At 38.1% G+C, this 21,582-nt stretch overlaps 2 protein-coding genes across 4 annotated transcripts in view; one reads left to right on the forward strand and one right to left on the reverse strand.

The window, feature by feature from the left end:
- LOC113683774 (alpha-1,6-mannosylglycoprotein 6-beta-N-acetylglucosaminyltransferase A) overlaps nucleotides 1–21,527 on the forward strand; it is a 28,663-nt gene extending 7,136 nt beyond the window's left edge. The window contains exons 14-18 of one of the 2 annotated variants that reach the window (XM_089194276.1): nucleotides 77–139; nucleotides 615–731; nucleotides 1,485–1,559; nucleotides 2,364–2,518; nucleotides 21,335–21,527. In XM_089194276.1, the coding sequence (XP_089050402.1) occupies nucleotides 77–139; nucleotides 615–731; nucleotides 1,485–1,559; nucleotides 2,364–2,518; nucleotides 21,335–21,512 (588 nt within the window). In that variant the 3' untranslated portion in view covers nucleotides 21,513–21,527. Of the gene's footprint in view, nucleotides 1–76; nucleotides 140–614; nucleotides 732–1,484; nucleotides 1,560–2,363; nucleotides 2,519–2,865; nucleotides 3,410–21,334 lie in introns of those variants that run through there. The other variant, XM_089194275.1, reaches the window with a different exon arrangement.
- Nucleotides 3,573–19,428, reverse strand: LOC113683775 (alpha-1,6-mannosylglycoprotein 6-beta-N-acetylglucosaminyltransferase A). 2 transcript variants are annotated; one of them, XM_089194284.1, is made up of 19 exons: nucleotides 19,152–19,428; nucleotides 16,058–16,105; nucleotides 15,661–15,731; nucleotides 14,938–15,036; nucleotides 14,717–14,782; nucleotides 12,146–12,313; nucleotides 11,826–11,989; nucleotides 10,760–10,888; nucleotides 10,276–10,412; nucleotides 9,735–9,856; nucleotides 8,672–8,740; nucleotides 8,155–8,247; nucleotides 7,274–7,357; nucleotides 6,686–6,748; nucleotides 6,220–6,336; nucleotides 5,500–5,574; nucleotides 4,828–4,927; nucleotides 4,585–4,642; nucleotides 3,573–4,252 (listed from the first exon to the last, which is right to left on the reverse strand). In XM_089194284.1, exons 1-19 carry the CDS (start codon nucleotides 19,345–19,347, stop codon nucleotides 4,054–4,056), a joined length of 2,058 nt encoding a protein of 685 aa, XP_089050410.1. In that variant the 5' UTR covers nucleotides 19,348–19,428; the 3' UTR covers nucleotides 3,573–4,053. The 2 variants fall into 2 exon arrangements, with proteins under 2 accessions (XP_089050410.1, XP_089050409.1); XM_089194283.1 differs by lacking the exons at nucleotides 16,058–16,105; nucleotides 19,152–19,428 and having other exon boundaries at nucleotides 14,938–15,188; nucleotides 15,661–15,726.
- Nucleotides 21,528–21,582: the final 55 nt, after the last annotated feature.

Raw genomic sequence — 21,582 nt, forward strand, 5'->3', positions numbered from 1 at the left:
TCGTCAGGCCGCGATGAAAAAAGTACATAGAAAAAAAAATTATGAACGAGCTTATATCCTCCAATTTTTCTTGAAGTTTATTCCGGCATACGATCGTCTCAATCACGGATTTTTCGCAGGAAAACCCATGAATAGGAAGGTATGTATGCTATAAATTATACCCATGTTCCTACTAACACCACATGAATTAATTGTTGCGCTTCTTTTTTTTCTTTTCCCAATAGGAAGGGTTACGTTTAAGATATATATCCGTTATTTACCAAAGTTGTTCGGTCAAGATGGTTAAATCTGACAAGCTTTGTTCTCTTTTTGAGTCTCTGTGCACTCAGACGAAGTCGAGGTCCCTAAAACCTAAAAAAAAGAAAATTAAACTATAAAAATTAAAGTTTACAACCGTTCAATCTTGACCGAACAAACATAGTCAATAAAGGGCTTATCATATAGCAGAACGATTTCAACCAGCATGCTTTTTACGCCACCTCTCGATCAGCTAGGGACATCCAAACGTTCATTTTACTCACATTTTTAGGCAAGGTATTTCCGTGGTACATCTGTAATGAAATGTTAATTATTCCCTCATTATTTTATCCGATTGATATTTTTTTTGGTGTTAGATCACATCTCAAAATCCATACGCCGAGGTATTCATTGGAAAACCATTTGTACAAACAGTTGACATCAACAATCAAGCAGAGGTTGAAGAGGCCGTGAGGAACATACTTCAGTCAAAGGTAAGTTAATAATATCTTCGTGACACAAGGGAAACGTCTCTTTGGATAATTTTTACTTGAGTTTTGTGGGTAACCTTACATTGCATCGGTTTTTACTTCACCTATATCTCTGAGATTGGTCTGAAAGACTTTCGCCCCTTGTCTCAATCAATTATTGGAAATAAAAATCCATCGTGACTTAGTCACTCGCATTTTCCGGCACTCATAAGATAGCCCGAAATTGATTAAAAATGAAAAGTGGTCCGGCATCTGTATGAACTGATTGAGAAAAAAACACTCTTTCACAACAAACGAACAGATGGCTGTAGATGCCAGGATTTTAGGGATTGGTATTTAAAAATGACCGAGCAATTCCAAGCCCCTTCAGCCAGTTTGGTCCTTTATACTCTAGGGTCTCATTGGCTAATTTTGACATTTCCTTTGTCTTGATTGCCGCATTGATTACTTTCAGTGATTTTTCTCTACGAATAAGCTTCAAATTGAAATGCACTCTTTTGTGATTTGCATTTTGGTTGGTCCATAAAGATTATTTTGAAAAACCTTGACCCAAAACGGAAAATACTCGAAGCCACACGTACTTTCAGAAGTTGTAAAATACATTGTTTTGAAAGTGTAAGTTCGACTGAGAGATACTATGTCATTGTTTGGGGCAAGCCAGCTTTACCAATAAAAATCGAGAGAAAGAGGCAATTTTCAATTTTTTCCTTTTGTTTTGTTTTTTTTAAATGATTTTCAAGTTGTTTTATTTTGCAGGCCACTCCACACTTGCCACACGAATTCACGGTTCTAGGGATGTTAGAGAGACTAAATGCTTATGTAGAATATCAGGTAGGCGATCTATTCCTACGTTCTTTATCTCTTGCTCAGTATTTCTCATCCTTGATAATCAGGAATAATAAAACCCATCCAATCCTGCCAGCCCTAATGAAGAGGAATTCAGATTTCTATGCCATGAGTAGTGCCTTGTAGGGGCTTACTTAGTTACTTGGCGTGCTTGTTGGCTTGTTTAATTTTTGGGGGGGGTTTTGTTGCTGTTGTTATTATTGTTGTTGTTTTGTGTGAGTGTGTTTTTTTTCAATTTATTTTGATTCCATACTTTTAAATCTACGATAAACTTCACATCCTACAATTGTGTAATCGTGGTACATAATACCCTAGATCATACTTAATAATGGTTTTCTTCTGAGCCTGAGAGCCGGTCCTCATTATACATAATTTGTACTACGGGACACGCGTTTTTCCACCTGCGGGAAGAGTCGGGGAGAGGTTTGCCGGGGGTCTGGCGCTAATGGCATTCCCAGACCCCAGGCAGACCTCCAGCTGGCTCGCGTTGCTCAAACAGGCCTCATCCTTTCCTGCAGGCAGAGAAATGCTGGTGCCTAAGTATAATAATGAAGGCCTGCTTGAAAACTAGTTTTTACTATACACTGCGTATGTTACTAGCATCAATAATTACGGCAAAGAGAACGGCTTACCATCTCCCTGATTAAAAACTCCATGGCCGACTTTACTCTCACCTCAACTTTGCCCTCTCCCTTTCTGAGATTTATCTTTTCTCTTAAAATTTTCGTTTTACTCTGGGTGAGAGAGAAGTTGTGTCTTTAAAGAAATGATGGGTTTTCCTTAACTCAGGACTTTTGTCGCCCTAATGACTGGCCTCCTATCAAAGAACTGAAAACTGCGATCAGTAAAGATGGCCAATCGTGTGAGTTTGCGTGTCTGGACAAGGGTCTCGTCTGTGAGCCTACTTTCTTCCCATTAATCAACACAAGAGACACATTCAAAAGGTAAGAAGATTACGAGTACACATTTTTTCGGTCTTTTAACCCTTTAAATCCTGTGAGCATCTCATATCTCTTAACAGTTACAAACATCAAGGTCACGAGAACAATGGAAGCTCAAGTTATCACTGTAGTTAATATAGCAAATATATAAAGATACATTCTGACTCACTAAACCCTCCGTTTTCCGACTTTTCCATGCAAGAAACGATACCATTTTTCTTCCCTTTTGAAACTTTTTTCGAAAATATTTGTTTCTGGACGTTTGAATGTAATCGATAGGCAAAATGATGCGTTTTCGAACGAAAACGCTCCATTGTGTGGGGATTTAATTTCATCCTTTCTTTTATTAGAGCCAGGATGCCCTGCAATGCATCAACGATAGAACGACGTGACAGCATCCTAGCTCCATCAATGAACACAGCAGACAACACGTGCATGCTACAGAATGAGGCACTCCTATTTAGCTGCCGAGCGGCAAAGGCTGGTGTCGTTCGTATCTGCCCTTGCCGCTCCTACCGCAAAGAACAAGTTGCACTGTGTGAATCGTGCTTGGGAAGCTGACACCACTGACGGCAAAAGAACAAACATGTTAAAAACCAATATGTTTATATTCTCTTGACTACTGATTCGTGAATGTGGGTTTCCAGACGTTTCACCATCCATAAGATGATTACAGAGGAATACACCAGCCTCGAAACTCAGCCTTAGGTCTCAGCACTAGATCAAGAAAAGTACAGTTTGATCTCTTAAGAGAATAGCGCGTTTTGACCAAACGTTGTAGAACAATTTATTGCAATGACACCTGAAGACTGAAACGATGAATCACGTATACGCATCCAACTTATGTCCACAAATCTTCTTTCTAAAGGAGATGTAAACGTGTAACAGTTTCACTGATGTTCTTACCACATTTTGACATCCTCTGTGATCTATTACTGAACAGACGCACGGCAACTTGGAATCTATTTGTTTTATATAACAAAGAATTGAAAAAGGTTTTAATGATGACGTCATCTATACGTCTGTCCTCCAATAGATCATGAGTGAGAACCAATCAGAATGCGTGCATTACTGAGCTTATTATGTAAAATTAATTTGTTTCTAAAAAATACTACAGCACTCATAAGAAGCAAATTCAAGAATGAGCAGTAGCTTACAAATATAGTGATAAAAAAATATTGAATGAAATAATAGACGAGAAGCGAATGAAAACAAGGATAGATGTCATAAATTAGAGAGGCGACAAAATTGACATATAACTATGGAAAGACTCTGGAATTCACGAAAAGAAGGCAACGAGCGTTTTGCCATCCAAACAACGCATAAATCGGAGTAAATAAGGACTTTTTTTTAGGACAAATAATTGCAGCATGATCCCGACAACACGACGTAAATAAATAAAAGGTGTGTTTTACCAATAATACCATTTCCCTTTTTTTTCTTCAATGAGATGTAATCGTCATCATTCGTGTTTAATATAAATTCAGCAACTTCATTAAATTCCTATTTGCGTACAGAAGCCTGTTTTGTGACAGTTACTAATGGCACTGTTTACAAAACGCCACCTGTTGTGTTTGAAAGTCTCTGCATGGACAAAGGCGTCTGGCAGAAGGTTCTTTAGCCACGCATGTAAAGAGGATAGGCTGTTTCTGTAGCGTGCACATGTGGGTTGACACATCGTAACTTGGAGCTAACAGTGACTCTTTGGTCTCCACAGCGCTACACTTCATTCCAAACCTTGTGAAGGGCAATATGTATATCATATTAGAAGTTTTCGTGAGTAATATCGCAAAGAAATTTTTACGAGTCAAAATACAAACAATGAGTTGCGATACTCAGCGACACTAAGTACCAAAACTTCTTATAAGCTTTTATTATAAGGCAGGGAAACCGAAGCAAATAGAGAAGCGGTTTGCGACATGTATTGCATAACGCTCGCTCCTTATTATAGTAAAAATAACCAACTGTCCTATTAATAGCACAGGATATTTTTACTCGAGTCGGCCAGCTAAATCTGGAGTCTCAACACCCTATAATCATGCTTCTTAAAAAAGATGGAGAAGACTTACTTTTTAAGATCTTCTGTACTGTTAATGTCCACAAAAAAGGTCGGCTCACACAGTGATTCTGAAAAAAACAGAACAAAACAGTACATGATAATGAGCTTATTGAACTTTCAGAGGTGGGAAATTGGTTAAACAGTCCATACGTTGGGCAAGATTTTCACCCTTAGCGAAACTCTTTGACTAGCTTGTAGTAAGAGGATTAGCGGGAGAAAAAAAATATGAAAAGAAAAGATATAAAAGACTTACCACGTTCTTTGCAGACATCAACGCACGATTTTCCAGCTGCACCCATTGATAGTATCATTTCTGACAATGGAGGCCACCGCTCGATATGCTCACAAAAGTTCTAAGGAAACAAAAAAGAAAATTCTGTAAATTAATTTTTATCCTTCTTTGTCGGTCCAGCACAATAATTTTCGATCCCATCCTGAGCGATTCTTTATTAAAATGTATGAGGGAAACCGCTCAGGATTTATCAACAACCCAAAAACTGTGCATCATTTGTTCAAGACAGAACTCCGAGACCGTCCAAGTCCTTTGCTCCGTTTTCTGTCAACCATCAACAATTTTCATGCTTTTTTCTTGGGTTTTTTTTGGTCGACCTTCCTTTTTCCATCCTAGTTTTCCATGCTTCACTAGGTAAAGTAACAGTCAATCTCTTTATCAACATTGATCATATTATAATAAATTATAAAAGTATGATCTCAAAATCCCTCATTAGCACGTTTCTTTCTAAAAGTGAGTGGATAATAAGGACAACTTTTTTTAAAACTATGTCTATTCCGAGTTATGATGAAGTTACTTTCCGGAAGTACATTAAAGTTACTTTCTTTAAGGGATAAGTTGTGCATGCCAGGAATAGTTGAGCCAAATAAGCTCAACTGGCCAAGCTACGTACGTGCAAACGTAAGTACTCACATAATATTCTGTGAAAGCATTCACGCGTTCCAGCATGCCTTTATGCGTCCATTCATGAGGAAGGTAAGGCTTGACCTACAAGAACGAGTAATCTAATCGATTAAACAGGTGGTCTAATTTTCCATTTATCAGCTTAGGGTTCAGTCCGTCAATCACACCTTAACACGTTCAGTCAGCAAATTAGTCAGTGACTCAGTCACTCACTAGGTCAGTCTATCAGTCACTCAGACAAAAATTTGGCTAGGTTTAATCAGTCAGTCTTTCACAAAGCACCCATTAAGACAAGCAGCCAGTTAGCCAGTCAATCTGTTTGTCAACCCTCAGCCCGTTCGTAGGTCAGTATTCAGACAGTCGGCAAGTCAGTCAATCAGTCACTCCTTCAGTTCATGAGCCAGCCGATAGTCTACTGTGGTCGTCAAGTCTCTGGACAGCGAGTCAGTTCGTTCGTCATTCATTTAGAGAGCCAGCCAGCCAGTCGTCAGCTTCTACCCTCGCGCGTGACTCGCACTTCGCGCCGCCTCGTCCTTTCCTCCGATCGAGTGAAAAACGAGAAAAAATTACGCCTGTTCTGTAGGCTACCTTAAATTAATATCTCTCTAAGATTTTGATATGACATCGACATTGTCCCTATCACAATCTCCCCTTCAATCTCATCATTCTTCTGAATTATCGTTTTTATTCTATGAAGAACTGACACTTCATTTGCAAAGGTGTAAATACCTCAGTTCTTAACATCTCCTTCACAGCCTCTTCCACATGCGAAAGATTAGAAATATCAACGGTGAACACGTGTGGCTTTCCGATGAAGACTTCGGCGTAAGGATTCTGTGATGTAAGCTAAAAACAACACAAATGACTAACATTGCAGCAAAGCCTCGGTAAATTGCTGTTGCTCAACAATAAATAAAAGCTTAAAAGATTACACATTTCCCTCGGCAATGTTTCCCAGATTAGTTATGGATATTGAACTTAGTGGAGTGCAAGTTGGTCTGAAATTGTACGCGGGATTTCAAAATCAAGCAAGCGCGCAGCGCAAGTGTAATTAGAAATCAACCATTACATTATATCTGTTTTGAAATCCCAAAACCCATCGACGAAAAAATAGTCAATCTCTTCTATTAGACTCCCGCACAAGCCTTAGCAAACCTGACTTCATCTAACAAAAAATATCACCTCAGTCTCTTACGTTTCTAAGAGTTGGTTTCAACTTGAAGAATCCTGTGTTGAGGCGATTATGCGGAGGGTCAGACTGCAAAACAATACTTAATAATAATAATAATAATAATAATAATAATAAAAGTACATTTTTAATTTTCATTATCTATATACAACTTTACCAAAATCCAAATCGTACCTACATGCTAAATTGCTAAAGAGAAAGATCTTTTTGACATCACATAACAATGCAGAAAAAAATTAAATCATCTTTGTTTTATCTGCGTACATTCGGAAATTAACAAAGGGAAAAAATGCTCTCTACACAATAAAAATAACGACAACAATAATAATAAAAATGAGATATAAAACAATAATGATAACAATGTCAATAATAATGATGATGATGACAAGACGAAAAACATCTTTCTCTACTTCTTTACCAAGCTCAAAAATTTATCATATCTATTATTCTCTTTAACAACGATAATTATAACGATAGTAATAACGATGATGACAATGATAGTGACCATACTGATAATGAGGGTAAAGATTCTCAAATCACAAATAACAGCACTCTTTAAATAACCTTTTTCCTTGCGATTACATCAATGACTACCTTGGCATTTAGAAAAATACATCCTTGTGCTATTGCTTCCAGGGGTGCAGGGCCTTCATACGGAAATCCGAGACCTATGAACACCTGAAATGATTAAATATGACATCGGTGCTTTGATCAGGCAAGGCAAGGCTTCAATAACGTCATCGTCGCCGTCAATATCTGAAGAAATGTTGCACGTTTATTTCTAATGTCTCCTGAACTCTTTTACTCATCCTTGAAATGTGATCATTAAATCAAGCATTAAGATTGTGAGATAAAAAGGAAATGATCACGAATTAGAGAAGTTCTTGATTGTTAAAAAAACCCTGTACTTGTTGGAACCGAAATGCATAGAGAGCAGTAAGGAGAATATGCATACTGATGTTGGGTATACATGGTTTACGCAGGTTGTCCGCCAGTAATTATTAAATTGCACAAAAACAATGTCGGCTACTGATCCAACATCTTGAGCCTATTTTTCCTTTTGTAGTCTCTATTTTAATCCAAGTGAAAGTCGATCTCAAATGTGGTTGTCGACAAATGAGGCACGTTTTCCTTATTCTGGTTAGTAGTTCAGCAGAACATTCTTCTTCAAAAACTCTGGCTCTTATGTTGATGGCATGTTTATGGATTGCGTAACAACTCGGACTGAACACGATTTTAAAATTCTACACTTCTCCTAAAATATGAAAAGAAATTAATAGTAAGCTGCTTTAGGTGGTCGCTTAACAGAGACAATTTGGGTCTCAAGAGGGTTCAATTTTGGTGTCCATGCCCACTGGACAATGGTGCCTGTTACATGAAGAATATCTTCGGAGTAAATATGGGAACCCAAAATTAATATCTAAGTTGGATTATACTTTATTCGAGGTTGCTCTGTATCCACGCTACATGATCACCTTAGTTTCCTGTAAAAGTTTTTCTAAGTCGGGTTTGCTAAGAATGCCATGTGATATCACGTACTCAGGAATATTTTCTTTGATCTCTGCTTCCTGAAAACAAAAGACACCAGTAGTTTAGTCACTAGTAACAATCTACAGGAAAAATTATTATACATGCATTTTTGGCAAAGTAAAAGTTGCAATCTGTATTATAATGCGACTAGTATTTGGAGCAGGACTGCTTCTCCTCCTGAAAAGAGATTTGAGACCACCGGTGGCTAATCCACAATCGAGATCGTCAACTGAGCAGTAATGTTCGATCAACGGTAAAATTACCTATCCCCCAACCTTGGATAGAAATTTCTATCTCCCTCAGACTTTAGTCTCCAATATGATATCGAATATGGGGCAAAACTTTTCACGCAGAAAAACAGAGAGCTTATTGAGGCACTGTCGTTAGCAATATCATACAGCCTTCAGTTATTTACTTCAAACACTTTTTTCCATCAACATTTTTCCATCTCTGCAAACATACCGACGTAGCAGAGAACGTTCCATGTATTTCTAAATGTTTATGTAACGTGTCGAGGTATTCTCTTTTTCCCTGCAAAGGAAGAAACGATACAAAAATTAAAAGGAAACTTTGAACAGGGAGGCTTCGAGGAAATCACCTTGTAACTTATCAAACAACATTAAAGGATGCTTTGATTATTTCGGCGTTTTTTTCCTTTTTTGTTTTATCGTAACATCGTGTTTGTTTATTTCAGGTGAATTGGCATATGGGTAGCCATGCAGGCATGCGCGTCAGTCATCCCTTACGACAGCTTATATATGAGGTGTCACACAACGTTTCGTTTTATAACTAAGACCCTTTTGAGCAAATCCTTCGCTTCATTTACTAGTAAGCGCCGAGGCCCCATTCAAACCAGCTTGAAGCTTATCTGGGCCAGCCTGCATAAATATCGCTAATAAATAAATAAATAACGTAGCAGCGACGTCTCCCTCCAGATATTTTGTGCTTCTCTAAAAGCGTTAATACGATTTTCTTTAAGCTCAAGGTTTCTGTGCAACAAGTTCTTGAGAGGGGATATGAAATGGCTTTGATCGGAGGCTATTGCACGTAAAGTCGTCTTGGTAAAAAAAAAAAAAAAAAAAAAAGGTGCCAACGCTATCCTCTCTATCCCTTGTGAGGTTAATGGGCATCCAGGCATCCAACAACGAAAAACTACAGCACGAGTATAATTAGAAAGTTTTCTTAGGAGAACGCTAAGGACACAAACTGTGCGTCGTTTAAAATTTGCAGTCCGTGTTCATCGTGCGAATCCTATACAAACTTGATCTCTCTAAGCCTGTTATTTTCCCTTGAGTTGTAACATTTTTCAAAATTTGCAAACAAATATTTAGTAACTTGTCAAAATATTTGACACAGTTCATTTTTTGAGTGAACTTGGCGATCGCTGCAGGCACGTCACCAAAGCAAAGCACACACTCATTGCCAACTCTTTTTTCTGAGAATCTATGTATATGTCTCCCTGGGTGATCGAAGGAACAAAATTAATAATACTAGAGAGCCATTGGACCAGCTTAAAAACCCTCACCCGCCAGAAGCTAGCTTCTTTGCCATAAACGAGTCCGATCGGTTTTTTCTTCAATGGTTTAACGTCTTCTGGAATAGGTTCACCAACCACAAAGCCCAGAAACAAGTTATCTGGACTATGAGCTGATGAGAAGAGCAAATGGTAATCACTTTTCTGAGAGCGGGATTATGACTCGGTTCTTCTAAGACAGGAAAAGATCAAATTTAATTCCTTACTAATTGGTTATAAACCTCTTACGCCTTCGGATTTATACTAATCCTTTTCGTTTCTCGTTTACGCGCAAGTGTTACAACTGTTTGTAGTTTTATCTTTTGTTTGTTGCTCCTATTTGAGGGCATCCGAAAGCGTTGCAAGGAGGGGTAAAAAAAATACAGACAAACAAACAAACAAGATAATTGTAAGTGTAATGGTTAGGATCAACTGGGGATTTTGTTAACCACTCGTACGATTACAGACCGAATTTGACTCCACTCAGTCTTATTAACATAATTAATCAGTTTTGTAAAAGCAGCTTGAATAAACAGCATGGAAAGTCGCTTACGAAACATTGTCATGATCTGCCGAAGATTGATATCAGCTCGCGCCCACGCTGTCTTTTCGCCAGGTATCACGCCTTTATATGCTCCATAGTTAAACTGTGCGTCCGTTCCAAAGGAATCAAGAATTCTTATTCGGCATCTAGGAATGGAATTACAAAGTACCCACATTAAACGCGAGACAAGGACTAGTTGAACAGTTTATGAAGAAAAAAATCAAAAAAGGGTAACTATGGCATAAATCCAAAGATTGAGGGCGAACTGGCAACAAACAAGTGCAAAGCAATAAAATAACAAAAACGAAAACCATCGAAATAACCATACGACCGACCTAATGAACGGAAACGGCACCGTCCGAAAACAACACGATAACGGAAAACCGTCCCAGCGACCGGCTGACCAACCAAAGAAACGAAGGAACGAAAGAACTATGGAACGAAGGAACAAGTTAGTTCAAACATACATCTGACCTCTAACCCCTACACTTACCTATAAGGCGACAAATTTGGAGTAATGTGCCTGAACATGTTGGTAAACCCATTGTAGTCTGTGTAAATCAGGTCAAATTCAGGCTCGAATATATCAGCACAACCACGAAACTTTGGAGCCGACATATAACTGAAAAAGAAACATACAAATGCCAAGCAAACAAGCACAGGAAATCACTTATATAAATATTGTCATGAACCATAAAATATTTTTCCTGGCGCTCGATTGGTCTAAACGCGTCACGTTACCGACAAATGTCCGTGCATATTTTCGCGCTAATTGAAGGCTACTATTTATATAATGCGACATGGACACGTCTTCAAATGCTCCAATATCAACGCAATCGTTGTGGATAATAACGAGAGATAAACATCACAAGTAACCGATGAGAAGTCAAGTTTAACACAAGGAAACGGTATCTAAAACACGACAGAGAAATTTTGAATTGAGTGTCGAAAAGCCAAAACCAAAGTGATCTCAGGCGATCCGTCAGAAGAAAGATCAAGATCATCAGTAGCCCATAAGGACTCTTAGTGGAAAGAAGCAAACTCCTTGAGGTGCGAGAAAATGTGAATGAAAAAGTCGCGATTGTTTTTAAGTTTTGCATATGACTTGTTGAGAAGATGGCGCGAGAGTCTTCTGGACCAATCACGAAGCAGCATAAATTAAGACTAAAGCGATGCCGGATTACTTTCAACTGAAAAAAGCTTTAAGGGGTTAACGCACGTGAGAAAGTGGCAATTTAATTCTTACTGCTTTATTCTTAAAAATTTGATGGGTTAAGAAGATTGCACGAGTATTATTGACCAGTCGAGGGATAAAAAGACAAGACCAATCAAATGTTGTAAATCCAATTCTAGAGAACGTACATGTAATCACAACTCTGAACCAATCAGAGTGTAGAAAAAGAACACACGACTCGAAGAAAACAATACAAGATTTGCGTTTGATTGGTCGAGAAGAGTTTTCTGGACCAATGACAGAGCGGAGCGAAGAGAAAGGAAAACTCGACATTCAATTCCCAACTGCTGTAAAACTGCTCTGAAATTGCTTGACTCAAACTTACCTCTGGTACGTGATAGAGTTGACGGAGATTGTCACGTCATGTCCCAAAATGTACAACGCCGCTATCAGATCGCTCCACTGCACCATCTCTCCCAGAGGTCCACCGGTAAAAGCCATATTCAGCAACATGGGGTTATAAGCATACGTGCCGAGGAAAATAAAAATCTATGGAAAGAGTTAAAAACAGCGTCTTAGTCAACTTTTCCCTTGCTAATGTTTCGCGTTGGAGAATGAAATCGTTTCCTTGAAAATGCAAATCAAGGTTCTTCGAGTGTATCAAAACTCGACTCTCGATACTCTACTCTCAAAAATGACCGCTACCTTTTTGACGTGATGTTTCCTGCGTAGTGATCCCTCTGTTGTGAACTGTTTGGCTGCTGCCACCCACCGAGGCCACATTCTTGAGATACGGTCACGCATCCACCGCAAATTCAATTTATTCAGGGTGTCTATGAATGTTTGATCCAGCTCAAATCTCATTTCTGCAAGCTAACAGAAAAACAGTAATATGACCCTCAGCAACACGTTCATTTTGACCAAGGTCGTGTTACAGTGCACAGGACTCCATTTTCTCTCAAACAACTATCCACCATGTTCACAGCAGGAGTAACACGTTTACTATAGGTAATCTGATGTCTTTCATCTATCACGTCTCTCATAAAGCGTGGTAAAATACACGTTAAAAACACAGACAAGCCAACATTTCTCATTCTCAATGATGCTTCCATTCTTCGAATCCCGTATTAATTAAGGGTCCCCAAAAGGTTCTTCAATACCGCGATCCCGAATAAATTTTCTCTCAATCCCGTAGTCCCGACGGTTTATACCGGCCAATCCCGATCCCGATCATACAATTTTGTCTTCGCTCATTTCCTAAACTTAGAACGGCCTTTCCGGTGGTTGATGATTTTCTTAATTAGCATTGATTCGTTAAAGTCTATAGTCATTGTAAGGCATGAGTTTATCTCTTTTCACCAAGATGATGATATTGTTCATTTAAGAAGTTCTGCACGAACAACGCACGCTAGTCACGGTAGCGACGTCCTCTCATTAAACTTCGATCACAGAAAAACGTATGGGTATAGGTAGGTCAGTATCAAAGAAACGAAAACCAATTTCAAACAGTGGATAAAACACAAAAGGTCACGGCAATCCTGTAGTTCCATAACAACGGAGATAAAAACAAATTAACTGAACACAATACTGCTCTTCAAGCGAACACTTTTTCCGAGGCGGGAACCTCTTCCGAGGTAAAATCAGCCTCGGGGAATCGTATTCCATCTTCCTCTCCGTCTTGTTTCCCGCTGTTTTCTCGCTGCTTCTCGAAGTCAGAGCATTCGAGACTGACCCGGGTTCGACCTGCTGAACTTCTCTCTAATAGAGGTACGACGGGAAGTTCCAGCTCTTGCCATCGTTGTTTCCTGTCTGACAGAGAGCTAATGCACTGCTGCAACAAATGTTTACGCCCGATCCCTCATCTTCTGTATGTTCTGTGGTGCCATCGGCACAGGTGGTAACGGTTGAATTTCTGGTATGGCCGACAGGATCATGGCACGTTCGGGTACAGGATACCAAGAATTTGGATTTGTTAAATGGTACGCCGTCTAATGGGTTGTCCTCATTAAGCCTTCTCAGGCTACATTTCCAAAGTTCCTTGGGTAGTCTAACACCGTGGAAAGTTTATCTTTGTAATGCACAACCGAAAGAATATTCTTTACAGTGTCGTGTAACTCAACAGGTTAAGAGCATCATATTAGTATAATTCTGAGACTCGCTGGAGGCATTTCAATTGACGCAAAAGTCTTAGACCACGTTCTACATGAGCTCTGCGGGCCATTGTGGATTTTTGATAAATTGGTAACTTCGCTTCTGATATAATTTTCATTCCCGCAGAATTACTGAAGAGTGTCGTTAAGTAGCCCGACCGCCTCTTAAATGATAGAGAGCCTGTATGCCTGGTGCTTTTTATGACTGAGAAGATCAATTTCTTCATAAATTCTCGTCAACGGACATCTCTGTTCTCGGTTTGTTTAAGTGATTATTTCCCACATCACGCTCCTCAAAATCACCGATTTCAGTGTCCCGTTCATATTAGCAATCCCGCATTACGCTCCCTCCTTAATTTAAATTCCCGGATCCCGGCCTTTAAATAAGCCCGATCCCGGATCCCGAAAAACCTATTGGAGACCCTCTTAATTCGTTGAAATTTGAACACCTCCAGAACCAAAGAACAAAAAGGACGCTCTGCATGATTGGTGCGAGATGTATACCTTAATGCGGTGATCTGATTGGTGCGAGATAAATACCCTAAACGATCTGATTGGTGCGAGCAACATACCACTCTATACGCTAACATAGTTTTTTTTTTTCTTTTTTTAAAATTACTTTTTTCACGTGTGCTTGATATCACCAATCAGCTGCTGCACGTCATTCGCCTTTCACGCACTCGTTCAGGTTGATGAAACCAGGGAGTATGGCTACTACAGCACTGAAAAACCCGTATCGCTCACCGAAAGTGCCGTTCGAACTTTTCTAGTAGGGAAAGAATAGCCAAAATTCGAAAAGAAAAACCAAAAGTCACCTAATCAGTGGTTTTGGTAATGGCATTTTCCGCGGCTAAGAACGAAAATCGACATCTGGAAGATTTGCCACAAGCCGCTGTTGGCTGTGTACCTGAAAGATTTCTTCTTTTGGTGAGGACAAAATAAGTAACTGAGAATTTTTTTTATTTTTTATTTTTATTCTTTCTTGTTTCTTTTTTTATTTTGAATTTTTATTTTCATTCGTTTATTGAGTCGATTTTTGTCGTCAGTGAAGGTCTATTGTATGTGTTTATATGATAAACAAAATAATACATGGCTGCTTGTAGACATGGAATTATTCTTCTCTAACCTCGGGTTCTTTGGTGCTTGCACCGTTTTTCCGCCGCCATGGCAGTAATGGACAAAATCTTTCAACCTGTGACGGGAATTGCATTACCAATGTGCATTAGTGCGGTAGTTATTTAGTAGAAAAGGATATGAACACTGTGCATTTAGAAAATTGCACCTAAATAGTTTACAGAGAGAAATATGACACTCGAGGTGAAACAGAAATTTGCTATAAGAACATACCTCACTAAGGTAAACAATGACAGAGCAAAGGTTCTCTGGCTTCAGTTTGTGTCTATCAACATAGCATTCTGCATTTATGTACCAAAATTGCTGCATAAACTGAGAAGTTGATTGGGGTAGTGAGTTAGTTACAGACACATTTTATATAAAGTCAGTGAAGAGTTAATATATAATTATGGTCGATGTAAAGATCGTTAATACACAGCATGCAAATAACAAATAAAACATTCATAGGAACTGCAACAAAAGCCCTGAAAGAAAAAAAGACATATTTCTGTTCTATTTGGAACCATGCAAAATTTTAAAAATTAAAACCAAAAAATTGGACGAAAAAAGCTTCTCATTTAACCTGCAATTAATTTCATGAAAAATAAAGAAAAGAAACGACCCCTGCGGGTGGACTCCAGTTTTAGAAGATGCAGAGAAGAAGCAAAGACAAAAGTTATTTCATTGCAAGTTAATTGTTGTCAAATTTCTCCATGCATATGGAGAAGATTAGAACCCTCTCAAATGTGCCATGCTATCAACGTGTGGCTTTGTAACTGACAGAGGGTTGTAATTTAAGTTCCCAACTAATATCTGGGAGACAACTACTCTCTGAGTCCTAGTTGTATTACAGATAGTAACCCAAAAAGAAACATGTTATATACCATTATTCAGTCCTACATGTCACGCCAACATTAGGAAGCACACACTAAATGTAAGGTCTGCTAAATATCTTACTTGAATTTTTGATTCACAAAATGGGAATAACCAGTCATATGGAACCTGGCATTCTTCTTTGCTGAGCTTTTCTGGGTTAAAGAAAATGAAAGAATGAAAAAAAAGACAAATCAGAGGAATATGTCATGAAAAGCTTCTATAACAATTTCAGTTACTGCATATCTTAAACAGCATTGTAACTTATAATGTATCACTAACGCAAACTGATTTATAACACATGTATCAACAGACTGACTGAATGTCATTGTCTGCCAGCGTAATTGACTGTCTAGTATTCGGGTTTAGATTGAATAACTTTTAGAACGACAAACAGACTGACTGAACATATAACTTAATCACTCCATGACAGACAGTGACTGACACTATTATGACACATTATAGGTCTAAAATCAAGCACCTGAACTCTCAATATGGTATTCCGGTGTTTTTACTCTTTGAGTTACATCTTGCTTGTTTGAATCATATGCTGCAATTAATAATTAAAGCAAAATAAATACAATGACAAAAACACTCTGTATAAGATCTAACAAAACACAGTTATTACTTCTATCATTTTATCATTCATGTAATTATCATTATCAGAGCCATACATCTGAACTCAAAATCATGCCTGCTCTGCAGGCTTACAGGTTGTGAGTAACTGATCACAGCTTGGGTATTAATCAGATTACTGTAATGACAAAGGTATACTATATCTAACGGACTGAATTGGACTGGTCTGAACTGAGCTCTACAACAATTCCCAGAGGGCATAAAGGGGGGAAGGAGAACCAAGATTAACATCTGCTCAACCTTTCACACCCTAAGATCAGCATGTGTATTCTCTTTACTCCTCTATAAACATTAACTTTGGCACTGGCAATGAGAATTGTGCCAAAATTCAAGAACTTTTCAAGCTTGTGATCATTTTTTTAAAAATCTAACGAGCCTATTGTTTGATTCCACATTGATGCCAGAGTGAAAAATCTGCTTGATATTAAGGTTTGGGTAATTTCTTATTACCTGTTTTCTGTATAATGTATGGATATTGTAGAGGGAATTTACATGTTAATCACTTCTGGGAGTTAAAGGTAGTTGAGGCAATTAGCTGTATTCGAAAGAAATACTGCAAGTCTGCAAGTCATTACAAAGTACAATTTGCATCATGTTCATGTGCGAATGTTGACAGAAATGAAAGGAAACAATTGCGAAAGTGTGAAACAATAGACATTTTTACGAAAGAAGATTTGTTAAACAAAAAGCAGATCACACAAAAGAATGGATACTGCTAAAAAACAAGATCTGTTAAACAAAATAGCCGAACAGTACAAAACAATGGATACCACTAAGAGACAATGATGATGTACCAACTGAGCTTGGAAATCTTCAAAAACTGGAACAAATAATAATTGCACAGCGCATTGTATTTGAAAAAGTAATAGTTACGCCAAAAGAGCAACAAAGAAAAATTAAAGGTGTGGTATGTAATTTACTAGTAAACTATGCATAAACATATAACGTACTACCTTGTCCTCCCGAACGATTTGGTACATATCTCCTTAATTCAAAAAGAAAACTTTAGTTCATGAGACATTTTTATTTGCAACCTATTAGACCTGAGTTCATAATTATAATAACGGCGCTTAATTGGTTAAAAGCTAATAACCCCTGGTATAAAGCTATTTAAATTGATTGTGGAGATAATGATGTAGACTGGAAAGATATGACACACAATGAGAGTAATGACACTACCTTTGTGACAAACTTTCCACCAGCAAACCAATCAAGCAATACGGTATACTTTTCGCTTATGACACTGACACTTTATTTGTTTGACCCAGACAAATTAAGATATAAGATTTTGATAATTTGTGTGTACGAATTAGATGTGAGCAGATTTAATATCTATTGATGATAACACCTTGGCACAGTAGTTGCTATTTCTTGAGGTCTTTGCTGTCACATATGGCACTAACACTGACACTGACATGAATATGTCTGCAGATGTAAAGCTATTGACGAAAAGACTTGTTTCAGGTATATACAAATAAGATCTTGTTTTGTTCTTCTAATGTTACTTGGAGTCAGGTCCACTTTAAAATTTAAGAGTTAGTTAAAATTGCTTTTCCTATTGATATGGAGGTCAGATCAAATTGACCAATGGGTTTGATTCATTCTGCTGGTAATAAATAAAAGTTGAAATACAAAAGTTCCAAATTATAAAGTGCAAGATTATAATTTTGCTGGAGTGTGTAATCATACAAAACAATACATTTTATTGTCCATTCAAGGGACTAAGTCACGCAAGGTGTCCAAGCCAGAGGCTCAAACTATCCCTGAATGCAAAAAATCGAATGACAAGAAAACTTCATTTCATTCATTTTCATTCTTCCCAAGAAAAGACAGGTGGAAACAGAGTAATTTAAAAGCTGCCTTGAATTTTTGAAAAACAAAATTCTAAACTCAAACTATGCAACATTGAAAGAAAGTCCGCGTAAAATGAATGAGAGAAGAAGCATATACTTCATGCCCTAGAAAAGATATGCAAATTGCCAGACGACCATTGAATCTCGTCACGTAGGTATAATACACTTTCATAGCTGTATATCAAGTGACACAGTTGTCGCAGTTTTGTCGTTAACTTTAGGCAACGGACATAATCTATTTTTAAACATAACAATCAAGTTTCATCGAAAAAAAGAAGCCCGAGTACACGCAGATATACGTCGAGTTATATTTAAATCTCATCTTTAAACTTAAACAGTCAATCAGTCATAACACTTTGGTGGTCAACCAGACCATACAGTATATGTGATCCTCTGTCAATTTATTTCCTTTTTAATTGTTTTTGTTTCATTTCAAGATAATGTGGCTTAAGGGTGCATTGTGTTTAATTATTTACATGAAAATGAGACTAATAATTGCTTCGTAGCTGTCAACCACTTGAACTTGAAAACAAGCATCCCTTATAAGAGATTCGAGGGCCCTGCTACAATATCGTACTCTTAAAGACTTAAACAGACGTAACCATGGTATAGAGCTCAATAAGTTTACTACAACGAGCGCATCAAATAGACACTCCGCGTTCATGACAGCTGTACAAGTGTGCATAAATAAGTAACGAAGCATTAAGAAAATTAAAGGAAGTCACAGAGGCCAGCTGTCTTTAGTTCGATCTGTATGAGGTATATACTTATATTTCTGCTTCTTTCAATCAAGAAACAGATCTATTGCTTTGTACAAAATTAAGCCCATGATGATAATGATCTCCTTGAATGCTACGAGCACAATAAAAAGCGATCAGTAGTCATCATGAAGTACGTATATGAACAAACAAGAGGAGCGTTACAAGGTTGTTTTCGTCTAATTTCAACCCTTGAGCGCATATCAAACGACGCGGTAAATGGAGCGTTGCAAGCTGGCAGTGTTGTCCTCGTTTAGTTTTAACCCTCGAGCGCATATCAAACGACTGCACTTCCCTTAATTTACGTGGTAGATGGAAGCAAACCAACCTGCAACGATCGATCCTCTTTTGGAGTCTGAGTTCATTAGCAGTTCCGCGTAGAAATAGAAACTGATGAGAGTGCTCACTATCGTTGAGAAAACGAGCAACAAAATGCAATATCGTCTGCAAGTTGGCCATGACATCCTCCAGAATGAATGATACGGAGGGTCTGTTCGGCCTTGCCACCCGGGGTAAGAATTCATGTTCTCTGGCGGTGAATAGGTTTTAAATGATCTCTTAGACGGGATCAGTAGTCGTCACGAAGGTATGTATATGAACAAACAAATTGAATAGAGCGTTGCAAGCCAGCAGTGCTGGTTTCATCTAATCAGCCCTCAGGCGCTTATCAAATGACCTCACTTTCCTTAATATACACGATAAATGGAAGCAAACAGACTCTTCCTCGCAAAGCAACAAATCGCACGTGTTCACGGACTCGGAACGAATCAATAGTCGACATAGATTACGGTCGCTTTGTTCGATGGTCGTTTCTTTCCAAGTCTTGTGGTTGTCTGGGCGATCGATGTAGATGATGTTCTTTTGAAGGATGCAAGTGGCCTTCCGAAGAGCACAAAAGAATTGGATAGTATACTTTCATCGTGTCATTGCTATCTCGATGATCATTTGAAGTACTCGCCTTCCTGTAAGCGTTTTTTAGAGCTTCAACTGTACTGATAGTGCAGTGTACTTCCAATTTTGGCAAAAATTTAAAGTTTACAGAAGTTTATGTTTTCTTTCAAAAGTTTTTTTTTTGACATGAGCCACAACCGGCAGGGCCAATTAACAAAATAAAAAAGGTCAATTTCGAGTAAAGAAAAGAAAGGCAACGCTAACGCTAGAGATATGGTAGCTCCATCTGTTCAGAAATGGAGGAATAAATATGGATTTTACTAGAGTAAGAAGGTCTTTTTAGTAAAAATCACTTTCATTTATCATTTCAACTGCACAACAAAATCGTATACACTCTTTGCAACCTTATTCTCCAACCTATTAAGTTACGAGAGTTGTGTGACAATTCGATGATCTGAAAAGGCTCTTATACATGCCAAACAACAGAGAACCAGTAAGGCTGATATTTAACAGTGAGGATAAAAAACAAAATATTTCCAAAAGCCTTTTCTTATTAGGAATAAAACTAAATGAGGTCAGATTAAACTAATGTGGAGAGGTTTGTTGATCTCTTTATGAAAATGGATTTACATCTATCAAATTTTAGAGAAATGAGACTCATGTAAAAAGGGGACTTTAACATTGCATATTCTGCAGTAATGGGCGTTGGCTTGGATGCCTATTTGCGGAAATTAATAGTTTTCAAGCCAGGGATTTGGCTGTGCTAATTTTAATGCAGAAAAATCATAAATCAGTCACTTAAGCTTATAGCTCTGACTGGAAGCTCAAACACTCTTAAGGAACAGGACAATATTTCATATAAACTGAATTTGTAATTATATAACTTATGCGAATAGCACGTAGTTTTCTTAGGGGCGGTACCTTGGGTACGCCCCTTCTTCTCCGAATTTTCTGTTTACTCTATTGTTATATAACAATCTTCTAAGGCTATTTTCTCGTAAACTATCTTTTCAAGCGTAATTTCAATTCTGCCAATAGGTTAATTATAATTTTTATATTATCAATCTTGTCTGTGTTTTGGCCGATCTTAACCGTAAAATGAAGAAAGTTAGGGTAGAAGATGATTTTGTGATTGCGTAAACAATTCGAAAGTGCATACTTAGTATGCAGGAACTGTCGTACGTACTCTAACGTGATTCGCTGGCTGAAAGGGAGCGATCGCGGTGTAAGAAGATTGACAGCTTAGAAGTGTCATCTTTGGTGTCACCTTTATAAGCTGGTGCACAGTATCTTTCAATCAGAGAATATAGCAAAGTAGAAGAGTGTGGACTTATGTCGAAAGGAATTAGTTGAACTGTAGTGAATAAGATCAAGACTGGCAAGTCCCCGAGAGTAAGAATTGGAGCTCAGCCAGGAAATAAAGGTAATTCAACCGAGTGTTAGAGTAAATCTTCTATCACTTTTCTATGCAAGAAACGGAACCGTTTCCTTCCTTTTGAAACCTTTTTCGAAAATATTCGTTTCTGGTCGTTTTGATGTAATCGATAGACAAAAGATGCGTTTTCAAACGAAAACGCTCGATTGTGTATGTGGCTTTAATTTCATCTTTTCTTTTATCAGAGCCGGGATGCCCTGCAATGTATCAACGATAGAACCACGTGACAGCAGCCTGGCTCCATCAATGAACACGGCAGACAACACGTACATGCTACAGAATGAGACACTCCTATGTAGCTGCCGAGCGATAAAGAGCATTTGGGGACTACCGCCTATCCCTAACCCAAACCCGACCATTTAGCTCATTAAAAAACTTAATTACTTTAACAATCAGAGGAGTTTTTCTAAGCCCACAAAGGAACAGGGACTTT

Source organism: Pocillopora damicornis, chromosome 14 (assembly GCF_964200805.1).
Source record: "Pocillopora damicornis chromosome 14, jaPocDami1.2, whole genome shotgun sequence".
NCBI classification, from domain to species: domain Eukaryota; kingdom Metazoa; phylum Cnidaria; class Anthozoa; order Scleractinia; family Pocilloporidae; genus Pocillopora; species Pocillopora damicornis.

Bases quoted from the DNA above. Each gene is read 5' to 3' on its own strand.
- LOC113683775 (XM_089194284.1), bottom strand. From the start codon at position 19,347: ATGAATTCTTACCCCGGGTGGCAAGGCCGAACAGACCCTCCGTATCAT. The intron at 9,857-10,275 runs GTAAGCGACTTT...TCTTCTCATCAG, and splicing joins GCAGATCATGACAATGTTTC to CTCATAGTCCAGATAACTTG. The intron at 8,248-8,671 runs GTATGTTTGCAG...TTTTGTTTTCAG, and splicing joins GAACGTTCTCTGCTACGTCG to GAAGCAGAGATCAAAGAAAA.